Genomic DNA, 15,918 nt, shown 5'->3' with positions numbered 1-15,918 from the left:
CGTGCCTGCCTTGCGATTGCGTCATCTTTTCTTTTCTCTCTCTCTCTCCTTCCCCGCCAACCCGCATGTCCATTCGTCAACAGGAAAGGAACCAAAGAGGCAGCAGCATTTCTGCCTGCGCTGCGCTGGATCAGGTAGCAACTTTCGGAACACTTCGACTCGGACGGGTTGGATTCAATCGGCCTTCCTACGTGCAACGACTTGCCGACATTCATTCAAATGCACTACATCTCCCCGCGCCTCGTCTGTCGAACCATGTCGGGGTCCGGTTAGAAGCAGCTTGGCCAGACAGACAGACAGACAGACAGACAGACGGACAGACAAACAGCTGCGCAACGCTCACAGCAGCACACGGACCGCGCGCTCTGTGGACACGACACAGTCAATCCTAGTCTCGACTTGGCTTGTCCATCTTTCGGCGCTGTGTTCCACTTGTGTCTCCTAAAGCCAGCACCAAGGCTTCTTTGTCGAGGCATCCGAGTCTCACCTCGAACGGTCCTCGCCTGTCGACACGCCCAGCAAAAGCAACAACACGGACGCCGCCTGCCACGCCCGTCACCGCCGTCTTATTACCCACATCACTCCGACCATCGTCCGGGAAAGGCGCCTTACGAGCCCGGATCCGCCTCACTCGGGTACTCCCTTTACATACAGGCACGCCTTGTACACATTACGTAGTAGATTCCCGACAATACCGGCGGCCCATACTTTGCATGGGTCCGAGAAAAGCACACTCTTCCTCTCTCTCTCTCTCTCTCTCTCTAACGCGCGCGCACACACACATAGACACTCACGCGCGCACTCCTACACAGCGCATCCTCAACCTACGCCTCAACAGACTTGTGTGCGACTGGCTTCTCACAGCTTGGTGCTCTCTGTCGCATCACCTTGGCTGCTGTCAGCATCTCCCCTCCTCGATCCCAAGCAACTGCATTCCTACCGGTCACCACACATACACACACGCACACACACACACACATACACTACATGCAGCTTAGCACCCACACCCCTCCTTGGCTCAAGGAAAAAATAGCAAGGAAACAGACAGACAGGGCTGCATCGCTGGTACTGTGCTTGAATCTCACTAATCAAAAAGACAAGAGGACGAAGAGAGAGTGCCATAAGGGACAGCCACACGCCCGCCAACCGTCATTGTGCGCCCTGGTGTGTATGCTGCTGGGGCTGCTAGTCAGTTCTTCCACATCCTATTCCTTTTAGGGCTGCTCGCCGATAAAGCGTCCCGCTCCTCTACCTCTACGAACACCCTCTCTCTCTATTGAGGTCTGTTTCTATCTCTGTCCCTTGTCCGAGATTCACCCCCCTTTTCCCCCACCCCCACCCCTTCTGCTCCCCGTCTCCGTCCCCGTTATCCACATTGTATATCCCTGTCACTGGGCTGTCTACCCCCCTCCCTGTCTGACTCCATTCCACTTCATCTCCATTCATCTTTTTTTCTGCCCTGCCCTGCCCTGTCAGCTTGCCTGCCCTGTTGACTTGCCTGCCCTGTCTGCCCTGTCCCTCGAGCCAGTCCTGTCCTCGGCCAAGCTTGGGTTTTGACATTGACTGGCCTAAGGGGGAAAAGACGCTCCAGAGGAAACCTATCCATCTGCCTTGCATCAAGCCGGCGCTGCGTGTGGGTTATAAAAAAAAGAGCGAGTGTGCCTTTTCGCATCCTGGCCCGCCTTTCTAAGGAACCCTACCGCACCGCTAGCGCTCCCTATAGTACTGCTGCCGCCGGGCTGGCCTTTTTGCTTCGCTTGCCGCTGCCGACAGCTTTCTACACGCCCTCCCCCCGCCCCGTCCACCCCTCCATCTTTTCACCCCCCCCTTCTAGGTACTGTACACTCCCCTCCCCTTCTGTTCTCGTTCTCCTCCTCAGGTTCCAGTTGCCCATCGGCCCTCTCCTCCACCTGCTCTCCATCCTCATAAAGATACCTTGTCGCCTCCTTCGCCCTCAAAGTCTAGTTCTTTTGGGGTTGCTCAGCAAACGTCACACCTCGCCTCTTATTTCAGCTGTCGTCTTCTCTACGACACAACAAGACCGAGATTGAACCCAGCTTCGACCCGTTGAACAAGAAGCCAAGCAACCACCCCCAACTGCGGCCACCCACTCGTCTTCTTCCGACGACCTCTGTCTGCATTGCGCATTCCTCGACCCCGTTCGGACCTGGATTGTTTCTGCTGCTCCCCCCTCCACCCCCCGCGAATAGACCGCCGGACACTCTCACTCGGCTGTACAGCTAGTCTACCCCGTCGCGCATTGCTGCATCTTTGCACATTGCGATTCGCTCCGCACTCATCTTTTTCGTCCAGTCTTGTCTTTCCATTTCCACTCCCTCTTCTCGCTCCAGCTCTTACGTCCAGGGAGCGAAGGAAATACCAAACAAGGAAGACAGAGTGAAGAGAAAGAAAGAGACAGATATAGTTAACCTACGTTGCTCACTGGGCCCGTCACCGCTCAACGGCGAACCCGACTCTCTCATCGCCACCACCGGCCTGACAGCAGGAACTCCGTCTTGGCCTCGGATGCACTTCGTATTCCACCGCGATCCGAAAGAGAACAACTCCGGCCCATCACTCATGACGCCCGTGCTCACATCGCTATAAACCTTTGGTGGCGCTCCGCTTCGGCTGCAATTGTTCCAATTATCAGCTAGCTCTGCACAGATACTCTCCGCCAGCATGGAGGCAACCTCGAGATACCGGGAACCTGCTGGTCTCCCGAGCATCCTTATAGATTCCTCCAACCCTAGATCCTCCGACCGAACAGATCCTTTCAGCATGTATTCGTCCTCCGTCGCTGTCTCCATCCCCGGATCCGACAGGATCAGCAACGCGGCTCCCCCGCCCTTACCTCCTCCTCGATTCCCTCTGGAACAAGCTCAAATGCATCCTCATGAGCCTAGGCAGTACTACCGCGACCCCTCTTCCTACAGCCCGAGGGAACACAGCTATCACGATAGTATTGGAAGCTTCGACGACAGGCCGAATTACAAGAGAGCTGGTTATAGGCACGAGAGAGATGAAGGCTATGCAAGCATGGGTTCGGCTTCGGCCTCAACGAGGTAAGTGTCTTTGTGTGTTGAGGTCTCTTGGTGGCGTTTAGATTGGTGCCATGCCTGTGTAAATCCGCGTATCCTCACTAATTACATCTAGGTCCGAATGCTCTCTACCGAGCATCTCAGCAGGGTTTGGCTTGCACCACAACAAGTTCCAGTTCCAGTCGAGCGCCGATGCCTTTACCGATATGAAGAAGAAACTGGACCCGTCAAAGACGTTCGATAACAAACCTTCTATATCTCTCCTCGGTGCCTCGAGCGCATCCGCCACAGAACCTTTCTCGAGGAGACTGTCCGGCGACCAACGTATCCCTCCGCTCTCTGTGCCCACGTCTTTACCCTTTCACCCAAAGACATCAAACTTGCTAGACTCGCCCGACAGATACGCCCAGTCTCCTCATTCCGCCTTGTCGCCAATCCCAGGAAGTTTTTACATCGGCCATGATTATAGGTCACCCCGCTCAGCCTCGGACCTTGACCGGTCACCTCCCATGCGGTCGAGGAGGAACAACAGCGACGATGCGTCTTCGCACGGGTATGAGGTGGAGGACATGGAAATCGAAGAGACAAATTCTATGAAGAGGTTACGCATTGAGGACCCTTTGCGGGCCCACTACGACGGCGCTGGAACGAAGCGACGCGCCTCTGCCGATCCGGATGACAATGTCCCCCTCGGATTCACGACTCAAGGGGATTTGTTACGCCGCCGTGAAGGTAACCAGAGGGGTTCGCCAACACCTCGTCTCAGCGTAATCCCCCAGGGGTCTATTTCCTCCATCTCATCGGGAGGCCGCGCAGGATCGTACAGTTCCAACCTATCTCTGTTGACTGGTAGCATTGCCAGCATGGGCTCCTCCTATGGTCGAGTTTCTCCTGGCGGCCTGTCACCGGGAGGCATCTCACCTGGCGGCACAGACCCTGGCTGTAGCTCTCCTTACAGCGCAACAATGTCCTTGAACCCTTCGCCGCGGGGTTCTCTCTCTCGCGCGCCGCACCAACGGACGATAAGCGAAAGCCGGCCTCTCGCCTCTCCGCGCAAGTTGAACGAGGTAAACAAGCCTAGCGGCACTAAGATTTCGGGTTTCTTCATGTGCGACTGCTGTCCCAAGAAGCCAAAGAAGTTTGAAACCGCAGAAGAGTTAGCGTAAGTTGAAATTATGTCCTACAATCTTCTAATTAACTAACGTAATCAATATAGGGCCCACGAAGCAGAGAAGCAATACGAATGTTCCTTCTGCGGCAACCGGTTTAAGAACAAGAACGAGGCAGAACGTCACCAGAACAGCCTTCACGTCCGCAGACACAGCTGGAGCTGTTCAGCGCTCAGCCATTATGATCGAGCATTTCACGACAGCACTAACCGGCCTGGCGAGGCAGACACTTGTGGCTACTGCGGCGAGGAGTTCCCCCGTAACGGTCGTGGTCCTGGCGCCTCGGCACCGCGGCACGCCACCGACCAAGACTGGGAAGAACGCATTCGCCACCTTCAGGAGGTGCATAAGTTCCGGGAGTGCAACAGCAGCAAGAAATTTTTCCGTGCGGACCACTTTCGGCAGCACCTCAAACACAGCCACGCGGGGACTAGTGGCAAGTGGACAAATATGTTGGAGAATGCCTGCATGCTCGACGAGGACCCGACCCCGAGGTAAATTGGTCGAGATACGATAAGCCAAGTTCAGAAGGTCTGGTCTCAATCAGGCTCATTGGTATAAGACTCATGTTTCCTGTATATCAGATACAGGCAGCGACGTGGGCAGACCCCGGTGGACACCAAGAGACACGGGCTCGATGTCAACAGAAGCCCGTGGCAGTCTCTTCTTGAAGGAACGATTCAACATGGGAGATAGTTGGTGGAAGACACACTACCCCCCTGCGAATATCTGTCTCGTTTTATTTCGATTCTTCTGGTCAGAAAGGGAAAGGAAATACCCGCCCATCAATCTGGTTTGGGAAGGGTCCTCGCCGTCGATATGGGCAGACCCAAAATGCAAAAGCAAAGTTTCCTTGGATGTATGAAACAGCGACTACGGGCCAACAGGAGGCTATTTGAACAGCGCTCATGTTATTTTTTCGGGGTAGAGGAGGGGGGGGGGGGGGGGGGGGGGGGGCGGTCTTGGAGTACCGGCAGTTGCAAGTTTGACGCTTTCAGGCTCCTGGTACACAGTCATGCATGTTGTCAGTTGCGCGCATTTCTTTTGGAGGGTATACCAGGTATCGTCATGCCAGAGAAGGGGCGAGCGACACGATAACACGATAGCGTTAGAGGAGGAGAAACAGCAGGATTCGTGGCAAGCTAGCCGGCTGGCTGGCTGGCGTTGTATTTTTTGTAAACGGAAGGGTACGGAACAAATAAGTTGGACGGAAGCGAGCAAAAGAAAAGACGTTATTGTAAACAAATCACATATCAAAACCAACAAGATAATTGGAATCATCCATTGAATAATTCAGACGTGAACCCATGCTCTACTTCGATCCGTACTTGCCAAAGTGGACAAGCGACACCTGTGTGAAGCATTCGTACCCGTGATTTGATAGAGGGGGGAGGCAGCCTAGTGTCACATGATATCAGCCCTATAAGCCATGCGTGCCGCCAAGCAGTGTGGCGAAGGGGGGAGTGACCAAGAAGGACAAGATGGCTATCCTCTCTTCGTATGCTATCTATCTTGTGAGTGAAAAAAGGATAACTTCCAGTTCCTCTCTATAGATATATAATAGGTATTTACACCCTATTACATACCTATCTACCTATCTGCTTGACTAGGTTTAAGGTCTCGAGGTCCATGGAATTGAGGGGGGGTACGTACCGTGTAAGACAGCGTGCCAGTTCTTTTTTTCTAAAAGTGGGACCCGTGACTCTCTCGACGAAGGAAACAGCATTTCGGGAACAACCCGAATCAATGCAAGTTCCCTCGACCTGCTCCAACTGCGTCATCACCCTCCGCTACCAAGCCAAGCCACCACCCTCGGATCTGGGGTGCTTTGACAAACGAGGAGCTAAGAGAGAGTGACACACACACACACAGAGGGAGAGAGAGAGAGAGAGAGAGAGAGAAAGGGAGGGAGAGGGATTGGACCCCACTTCACCTCTTTAATTTCACGTTATCACAGTCACTCAGCCGAATATTGCCTGGAAGAAACAGAGAAAGAAACAAGAAGAGAAAATAGCACCGGAGAGCCATCAAGTATCTTCAGGATTCCCGGCAAACTCATCGCCCCTCGCTGTTTCGCATGGTTCGTGGCCAGCTGCTGACGGGGAAGTCACGGAGCGATTGAAAGACATTGAGTCGGAGCTCGTGCCGACGGCAGGGCAGCAGGACAAACCACAACAGACGGGAAGCAACGTGCTGGAGGTTTACAAGGGCGATTCGGAGGAGACAGAGCAAGCTGAGGAAGTGCACCGGCTGCTACGGGAGAGTTGCGTCGACATGGCAATGAACCGCGTGGACGGGAAAGACGAGTTGTTCGTCGGCGGGTTAGTTTCTTTTCTTCTTTTTTTGTCACCTTCGCCAACACTTTAGCATCTAACACCACCTCTGTAGTATCTGGGCCCTCCGTCGTCCGTCGGCTCTTAGGGAGCGCAACATCACGCACATTCTCTCGGTCGTGCGCTTCGATCCAGCCGGTCTCAAAAGCGAGACGGACACGTGGGAGAACTATGGCAAGACCTTCAAGCATATGGTCATCGACATTGATGACGTTGAGGACTCCGACATCCTCGTCCACCTGCCCAAGGCCGTGCGCTTTATTGACCAGGCCCTGTATCCGCAGGACTACCATCACGACGCCGATGGCGCCGAGGACGAGACGCAGCAGGCGCAGAGCTTCAAGGGCAAGGCCAAGCGTCTGAGGGCGGCCGTGGAAAAGGATGAGGAGGCTATCTCATCCGAGTCGGAATCCGAGGTCGGAGCGGCTGTAACGGCGACGACGACGACGGAGGATCCGGACGCCATCAAGCCCGCCCCGTTGTTCGCTAAGCTGAACCTCGATGCCGAGAAGCCCGACCCCGACGCCCCCGGCGGAGTCTACGTCCACTGCGCTATGGGCAAGTCCCGCTCCGTCTCCATCGTCGTCGCCTACCTGCTCTGGAAACACCCCGAGCGTTTCGGCCGCGCTCCCGCCTCCGCCGCCGCCGCTCAGCAGAGCTCCTCCGAGCCCGACGACGCCGCCACGGACCGTGCTTCGGCCGCCGTCGCCGCCGCCGTCAAGTGGGTCCGCAATACGCGCGAGATCGCCGAGCCGAACCCGGGCTTCATCAAGCAGCTCGAGATGTGGTGGGCGATGGGCTGCCCGGACGACGTCGAGTCGCACCCGATCTACCGGCGCTGGGACTTCCGGCGCGAGATTGACGAGAGCCTGGCAGCGGGGCAGGCGCCGAGCCGGCTGCGCTTCGAGGACGAGGAGACGAGCGAGGAAAATACGGCGGCGCAGGCCGTCGGCGGCAAGGAGGCGCGGTGCAAGAAGTGCCGGAAGACGCTGGCGACGTCGCGCTTCGTGCTGCCGCACGAGCAGGACGAGCTGGGCAAGGCGCGAGGTCAGACGTGCGGGCACGTGTTTGTAGAGCCGCTGAGCTGGATGCGCGAGGAACTGGAGAAGGGCGCGCTGGAGGGGCGGCTGAACTGCCCGAACGGCAACTGCGGCGCCGCCGTCGGGCGGTACAGCTGGAGGGGCTTCCGTTGCAGCTGCGGCGGGTGGGTGACGCCGGGATTCAGCCTGCAGAAGGGGCGAGTCGACGAGGTCGCCGTGAGGGTGCCGGGGGCCGCCGCGGCCGCGGCTGGGATGGCGTCGCTGGGAATCCGGATGCCTCCCGGGGCGGGGAGGCTGTGACGTGCGGGCCGGAACCATGGTACGGGGCGCCGGAGGGTGTGGTCGGGACGGGGTGCATGGAGGGAGGAGGCTGGCGTCTGTGGCGGGATATGATGGGTTTTTTCACTGATGACGTACACGGGGTTTGCACAGCGACGGAAGCAACGGGAAAGGAAGTGTGTTTTTCTTGGTCACGTACAGAATTCTATACACTCAAGGATCGAGTATGCAGATCTGCTTCGACAGTCTACCTTCCTGACGTGCGGACGCTGAAGGCGGTAAGTTCTCACTTCCGGTCTAGGATCCACTCGAGAAATCTGAGAACGGTCTCAAGGGCAACAGGCATGGGCAGCAGTTGGCTTGACAGGAATATGATCCCCAGTCGAACAAAGTTGCCCATGTCTTTGCCATCTCGTCGGTTGGGGTGTGCGTCTATCCAGGGTCGAGCAGGTCTGGTCAGGTGTTAGGGCATGCCTGGGCTTCGACATCCGTCTCGATGTTGCAATCCGATGCTTCGACGGAAGGAAGACGCTGGGGATCAAGATGAAGGCGATTCTCATGTGCTCGTGATCCCTGCTTCTGGGCGCAAACTTGCTGGCTTTGATCACATCATGTATCACGACGTAATGTGCCTATCTAATTGCGTTGGGTAGGGGGGATGGCGGTGGGGTTCGAGAACACATGGCGGCGAATATAACGATCACGGAGACATCTCACCCTTGCAAGTCACACGTGTATGTACATGTTAATCATCCGGATGGAGGGACGGCCCAAGCGAACCCCTGGGCCCTTTCCTCCGTCCCCTAGGCCACCCCTCAACACATGCAGTTCGAATCCCTCGCTGCGACTTCCCACGGCGGGAGTTTCCAATGTTGGCTAGAGAGACACGGCAGGGCAGGCATGCCTGATACCTACTTGCACACCGATGCCGGGCCGCAACGATAGGGCGGCGTACAGCCGCCGGCACGTAGAGAAACGACTGGGCCAGCCACGATGGGGGAGGGGCAGAAGCAAGGGGACTGACTATCAACTGGCACCCACCCTGCTGTCCTGTATTCCACTGCCTCATTATGAATCCTTCAACGAACTTGGGGGCCGCGATGGATTATATCAAGTCTTGGCGGAGGACATCCACTCATTTCTTTCCCCAAGGCTGTAGCGTGAGCCTTGATGCTTCATGGCAGTGATAGCGGTACCCCCTTCAGCGGTATCTCTTTGCAAATCTCGCACGAGACATATTCCTCCATCCTTCGGTCCTGCTGTGGGGATGCGCAATAGATAGACAGGGATACGGGGCATCATTGGCCAGGTTTCTGTCAATTGGTGCCAGACACCATCATCGCCATCGTCATTGTCATCTGCCCCTTGAAACTTCTGCCATCACGTTCACCTGAAGCGCGCCGAGGAGGAAGTCAAGCCAGCGGGTTGCCTTCCAGGAAAGACCAGCTAGCAGAAACCAATAACAGTATCACGAACAGGCGGATTATACCCACTTGAGGGCCAGTTTTCTGTTCCAATACCTACTTTGCCCATCTGAGCCTGGAGGATCAGTATCCCGGTATGAATGGAACCACTAAAGGAAGCGGCCAGTAACCATGTGAGCCCCGCCTCCTATTGATTGCGATAGTTGAGGTGGCCTTTAAAATTGTTCCTGGCGCACCCCCCTTTTCGCCGATTTAGATACAATGCGGCAATAGTGATATGCCGGTTATTGAGAGACCGTAGGGCTGGAGGAGACGTGCGGCGTGAGGCTGTGGGCGACCCTTCTAAGGTTGCACAGGTACGTAATAATGGCCATCCATATACGGTCCTCAGAACACACTAAAAGTATCATACTCGATACTCAACATAATACAAGATCTTTGAAGAAATACAATGGAGGTATTTGGGTATCTAACTATTATATTGACTGAGTTCGCAGGTGACAGTCAGAGTCGGTAGATGAATAGCGACGCACTCGGTAAAGAAGCTTTCGTCTAGAACAATACGGGGCTACATCTTTATCTATCATAAACACTCAGGGCCGGGAAACCAATGTTTGATTCAATGTGGTTTGTTACTGGGCCGGCACGCAACATCAATTGGTCAGCATACGAAGGTAAGTTTTGGAAGCAACTTCCCTTCGTATTGTCTATACGGAATCGCCATGTTCGATGCATCGCTTAGTGTAGTAGTTCAGCTCCGCATCACTTAGGCCCCCGAGGCGGGAGCCTATTTTATGCTTACCTGATATTTCGAAACAAGCGCAGAAGCGCTTGGAAATAAAAGAATCAAAGAGGATTGAATCGCTATCATTATTGAATCCATCCCCTTTTGGTGATTACTCGCGTCACCGCTGGCCAAAACTTGCGTCATGATACGATGATTTACAGAAAGGACAGTCACCCGACCTCAGTTTGTCTATTTCCTTGTGTTGCTATTCGTGAATAGGCCTAGACAATGACTGGCAATCTTGGTGGCTGTAACACATCCCGGTTCGGCATTATGATCAACCAATGAATAATTGTGCCTCAAAAGCCCGCAAAACCCTCAGCTACCTCTCTGTCGCGTCTCTGAAACGGGTCATGACAACATTCTCATTCGTTGGGGCAGAGTGACTAGCTGGTGTGTTCACGCCTTGATATACCTGAGACTATTACGGACATATCGCGGATGAAATCTGACTCATAGTCATCGGACGAGAAAGTGAGCGTCGAAGTCCATGTAAGAGCGGCTCCAAGACAGTGTGTGCTGAAATTGAATTTCGGCCTGCCGATAGTTTTGTGATATTGAAATGCGATCATAATGACCTGGGCAAAGTTGAACTCCATCGTGGATAACAACTTGGCAATGCTTGATCCAATAGTGCACATGTTCCGGCACGCAACCCGAAGCGTTCATGCGATAATTTAGGTTCATGAGTAAGCGGGATCTCATCATCACCTATTGAGCAAGGAATCTCCCTTCAACACGGACGGCCAAATGACACGGTTTCTCGCGTCCCGCGGCACGACTGCGATGACATACAGGCGTACCCCTGGTGTAGCGAAATAGGGGCCGTCGGCTGAGACGAAGATATTTTCCTCGCTGACTCTTTGCGGAGATGATGATGCAAAATCCCCGGATGAATGACGTTCATGTTCTTGCCCTTACCCCCCCCCCCCCTTGGCGACCTCCTCTCTCTCCCCACCACACACTCGTTATTACGCCTCGTATTCAAGAGTTAAGACATGAGAAATAGAGTACCATAGAAGAACAATTCATTCTTTTTATTTTTCTGATTTTTGGAGACTCGGATTTCGCGGTTCCCGTTTATAATGATGGCCCTCTCACGTAAGTCATATCCTGTCTACGGGGCTGTGCAGACCTGAAGGGAAATTGTCGGATCATAGAACTTGAGCTGACCTCTAACCCAGATTTTCCCCCTAGGAGCAATACAAAAGTGCCAGCGTTGTTTGGCTGCCCTTGTGTATGGAGCCATGTACCGCTCTACGGCGCCGCCCAGAAACGCCGTCGCTACTACCATGCATTGGCAAAGTTCAACTCGCCCGGACTTGTAGAGCGTCTGCCATCCGAGATCATCCTCTGCATCGTCGACGCCCTTTTCGACTTGTGCGCCAAGGAGGTGTCTCTAGGTTACGAAAAGTACTGGGAGTCATCATGCCTCCCCTACGAGACCGAAGCCATGTGCCCCTTCTGCATGCTCCCCCGGTTCGAGGTCTGGAGGGACGTGGCGAACCTGGCGGCAACGTGCCGCTCGCTGTATGATCTCATCACGCCCGTGCTCTACCGACGCGACGCGCAGCAGAACCACTCATCTGCGCTGCTGATCTCGGCGAAGAGGGGCAACATCCGTGCGTTGAAGCTGGCGCTGGAGAATGGCGCGAACGCGAACGAAGATGACCACACGATGCCTTTGCAGTGGACAAATGAGTGCTTCCGGCACTGCGAGCACTGCGAGTACCAGGTGTGGTGGAGAGAACCGCGGAGGCTCGACATGGGCGCGCTGCACTGGGCTGCGTTGTGTGGGCAGTCCGACGTTCTCGAGATCCTCCTACGCCACGGAAGGGCGTCTCCGAACAAGAGGGCGTCAGTGCAGCCGGGCCTGGACGCCGGGAACTACGGGTCGCTCCAGTACGTGGAGGACTACTGCGATGAGTATAACGCCAGCTTCCCGTGCGTGGCGTTGCAGACGACCATAGGGTATAACTCCTTGAGCACCCACGGAGCAAACCCGCTCTACTTCCTGCTGGGGACGAGCAGGCTGAGGGATTCCGGCAAGACGCTGGAGTTGGTGCGGCTTCTCGTGGAGGTCGGCTCCTCGCTATTGACGCATGAAGCTGCCGGGCTCCATGCGCTTCATCAGGCTGCTGCATACGACAACATCGAGGTGACGGAATTCCTGCTGAGAGAGATGAAGGTCGACCCGAACGTCTTGGATGCTGCCGGAAATACACCGCTTCATCACCATATCGACTCCAGATTCAGGGTCGAGGGGGGCGTGCAAGACACGAGGATGCTGTCGCTCCTGCTCAAGTACGGGGCAGACCCGAACGCGCGGAACATAGACAGCCTCTCGCCGTTAGACCTGTGCCTCATCACAACGCTGCTGGGTGACGAAAGGATGAAGCTGTCGGTCATGCTGGCCGAAAACGGGGCCACACTGAGGGATCAGGACTTGGGCCTTCATAGTGTAAGGTTGACTGGCGAGCAACGGCAGGAGTTGAATGCAGCTTTTCAAAAAGCGAGAATATCTGGGAAAACTCAATGGGATGGGAGGGTGTAGGATACATCATAGAATCATAGAGCGCCATGTTACTTTCGGTTGAATAGCGGACTTCCCTTCCTCATTAGTGAGAAATGCATGGCAGTTGGTTTTTTAGTATGAAAGACTGCACCCATCCGCAGACATGCTGATCCCTTCACCTCTCAAAGCGGCATCGTAAACGCGTTCAAGCCCGCGTCAGCACCTGGGCTTTAACCTAGTTCTGTTCATCTTGAAGGTTCAAAGCTTGGAGAGGGAGATTAATCCGCATTGGGCAAACCAAACGGATGGCTCTTGGGAGGTTCTCGATTTGGTCTAATTAAGCTTTCGGCTCCGTATTGCACATTGCAACCCTTGTCAGTATCCACAAACAACTTACACTTCGACTATATGTTATGAGCATATATATATCTGCTTTAGCTCTTGCACCTATTCATCCTTACCACGGCGCAACCTCTCGCTCGCTTGCTCTGACATGGGAGGTTCTGGGTTTGAATGCAGAGAAACGGGGCACACTGAATCCCACAAATGGCACCCCCTCCCCCCAGCCAGATGCCGGCATTGGGTTCTCAACTTCACTCACAACCCTGACAGCCTGCAAGTTGGAACCACAGTCCATGCTTAAGTGCGGACAGGATGATTCAAGCGCCAAGGCCCGAGCTTCATAGCCCCGGATTTATTTCTGCCTCGCAACTAGAATATTATGGGATCGGCGCCTCGAGGTCAGGAGATAGGCCCACTGCTGTACGAGAGAATCTTCAGAGCACCGGGCAGGGGAGAGATGTCGAGGGAGTATAAGCTGTACGTTGGTTTCAGTAGCGGGCACTGCAGGACACAAACAACATTGACGGTCTCTAGATAGGTCCAAATCGGTTTCTTCCCGTACACATATCTACGATTACCCTAGTAGACACTTATTGTTTTGAGTTGACTCTTCAATAGCTTCAAGGATGCACGCTGAGCTTTGATCGTCCACACCTTCAGGGTAACCTGCTTGCCAGATTTTCAGGATTCCTTGTGTTGATTAAGACGGATTCATTCACACAGCCTTGTGACCTCTTTATCTTCAAGTAGATGTATTGTGTCTCAGTTCTTGTTTTCAGAGCAAAAGTCCAAGTTTACAGCATACCTTGGATAAGTAAACCTGTCTCGTTTGCCACCGAGCCATTTACATCTTCCAAGCCCCAATTTTTTGAGTTGTCAATTGGATTGTGCGTTGTATCCTAAACATCCATTTATTAGCTATTTGAGGCACCTATCGAGAATCATGTCAGCACACAAAGGAACGCATCATATCATATTCATTCAAACCCCCATACAATAACAAAGGAAAGTGAACCCATATGCTACATAGCCGATAGATTATGGCTGACTCAGAAACCAATTCCAGATGACCTGTTAGATAATGATCTTTGCCGCTGTGAATACCATTCTTCCTCAGCCACGAATCAAATAATATTCAGAGGCCAGCTGCTAGCGACATCCAGTTGACTCGAATTACTAATTTGCATGATTATCACATTGCACCATAACTGAAAAGGCCTCGTCATGCTGTCGATGGCCGTCGACCTGCACCGAGAATCAACACAGAGCTAGTCACCGGGGCGTCAGAGTCACATCAGCCGCTCTGCACCAAACTCCACCGTCAGCAGCCACAACTCATCCACTGCAGGGCATCAATGAAGACACCCCAAGAAGAACAGAAACTGCTAGTCAGTCTTGTGACTTCATCAAACCCTCTCCATGAGTCTACTCTACGCGTCAACTTGCGAAAAAGGGGTTTGTGGCTGGCTGGCGAGCGCCCGGGCAACAGAGTTCTCACGTAATATTCCCTGCTTTCCCATTCATGGTCTTCACGCTGTGAGGTACATGGTAAGCTGCATAGCCCAAGCTCCCGATCGTCCGCAAAATACAGGCTTTTCGTGTGGGCATCATGTACATACCAATTATGCCCAATGATTCTATAGTCCACATGCATCTCTTCTTCCCGCTGAAACGTCGGTTCAACACCTTGGCCCTGTTTCCATGATTAGTATATGAGGCCTTTGCAAAAGTTTGCCCCTTTGGCTTATAGAGAATATGACAAGTGATTCAGGCGCAAGCCACTCGCACGAATCCTGGGCACCGCTGCTGACAGCTCCGATTAAAGTAGACACAACATTCGTACGCAAGGCATGCGAGTAATGACAAGGGAGGCCGAGCCCTGACCCACGCCTGTGCCGGCACATTATTGATGTTTGTCCAATGTGAAAGCGCCATCCCTCCTGCTAGCCGATGACGCCTTCCTGGTCTCGTCCCGGACACCATCGAACCGATCGAATGTGCCGCCATATGCGGGCCAGTTAATGGCCGGGAACATCCCGTAAGCAGCAGGGATCCAAGAGCAGGTACTCTGTATCGTTCACCTAGACTTTCCGCCAGCAACTGAGACTTTTGTGGAGTCCGAAGTAGGCACAAGACGGTCACTGTCAGCTTTTCGCTCGTTTCGAGCTGTCTGATAAGATTGGGTCCTGAGCTCACATCCTCTTCAAGCGTTAGAGATAGGCCCACCAAACTCCCGAGGGGGTCGAGATGACTGCGGGCAAGACGGCGCCGTCAGAAAACGGTGGAGTGAAATATCATCTCCATGGGTCGACCACTGGCTTAGACAGGCTGAGATGACGCGTTCATTCGCGAGCACCAAGCTCTACCTTCAGGGAGTTGCAAGACCTGATCCGAGAGTGACAACATCTAAAGCTATTTCCCAGTGACCTTAGCCTTAGATGTACGATGAATACAAAGAAAAGACAGAATGAAGATTTCGATATCCTTGACGCTGACCAGGAGCTACGGAGCTGCAATATACCCATCCAGATTTCTAGTGTGCTACTCCGCTGATCTGCAGTATGATCGTGGCAGTAACAAACTCTGTCAACCACTCCGGCAGGCTTGCCATGCTCAAAGATGAACACAATAGTCTCACGCCCGAGGCGTGGGATGCTCGGCTCCAGATACACCACTGGTGTCTGGCTCGAAGACGCTAAAGCTTGCTCAGCCTACGCCCCCTCCTTGAGCATACCCCTCGCTGAAGCTGCTCTATCTACGCGAAGCTTATCAGCCTACTGCAATGTCAGCTGGGTACGGGGAGAGGCTCGGCATGGCATGTAAGCGGAGAACGGTTTCCCACCATCTTCTCGTTCTTTATTTGCTTGGTGACAGGCCCCTTTGAACGGGATAAGCCCCTCCCATCCTCTTGATCAGATCGTTGTGCGGGGTGTGTGGAACTGAACGGTTCTGTATATTGGTGGTGTGTTGTCCACAAGGGGCAAGCTT

General features: G+C 54.0%; 3 protein-coding genes across 3 annotated transcripts; all 3 read left to right on the top strand.

Annotated features, from left to right (window-relative positions):
- Nucleotides 1-2,682: 2,682 nt before the first annotated feature.
- GLRG_08195 (uncharacterized protein) lies at nt 2,683-4,708 on the top strand (the record flags this gene model as incomplete). Its single annotated transcript, XM_008098880.1, has 3 exons — nt 2,683-3,065; nt 3,157-4,203; nt 4,258-4,708. 3 exons carry the CDS (start codon nt 2,683-2,685, stop codon nt 4,706-4,708), a joined length of 1,881 nt encoding a protein of 626 aa, XP_008097071.1.
- A 1,776-nt stretch (nt 4,709-6,484) lies between these two features.
- On the top strand, nt 6,485-7,883 carry GLRG_08194 (dual specificity phosphatase; the record flags this gene model as incomplete). Its single annotated transcript, XM_008098879.1, has 2 exons — nt 6,485-6,531; nt 6,599-7,883. The coding sequence occupies 2 exons, from the start codon at nt 6,485-6,487 to the stop codon at nt 7,881-7,883; spliced, it is 1,332 nt and encodes a 443-aa protein (XP_008097070.1).
- A 3,275-nt stretch (nt 7,884-11,158) lies between these two features.
- On the top strand, nt 11,159-12,674 carry GLRG_08193 (uncharacterized protein; the record flags this gene model as incomplete). The annotated part of the gene is made up of 3 exons (XM_008098878.1): nt 11,159-11,174; nt 11,258-12,534; nt 12,648-12,674. The coding sequence occupies 3 exons, from the start codon at nt 11,159-11,161 to the stop codon at nt 12,672-12,674; spliced, it is 1,320 nt and encodes a 439-aa protein (XP_008097069.1).
- Between the last annotated feature and the right edge of the window lie 3,244 nt (nt 12,675-15,918).

Source organism: Colletotrichum graminicola (assembly GCF_000149035.1).
Source record: "Colletotrichum graminicola M1.001 genomic scaffold supercont1.37, whole genome shotgun sequence".
Taxonomy (NCBI): Eukaryota; Fungi; Ascomycota; class Sordariomycetes; order Glomerellales; family Glomerellaceae; genus Colletotrichum; species Colletotrichum graminicola.
This window is presented reverse-complemented; position numbering and strand designations above follow the sequence as displayed.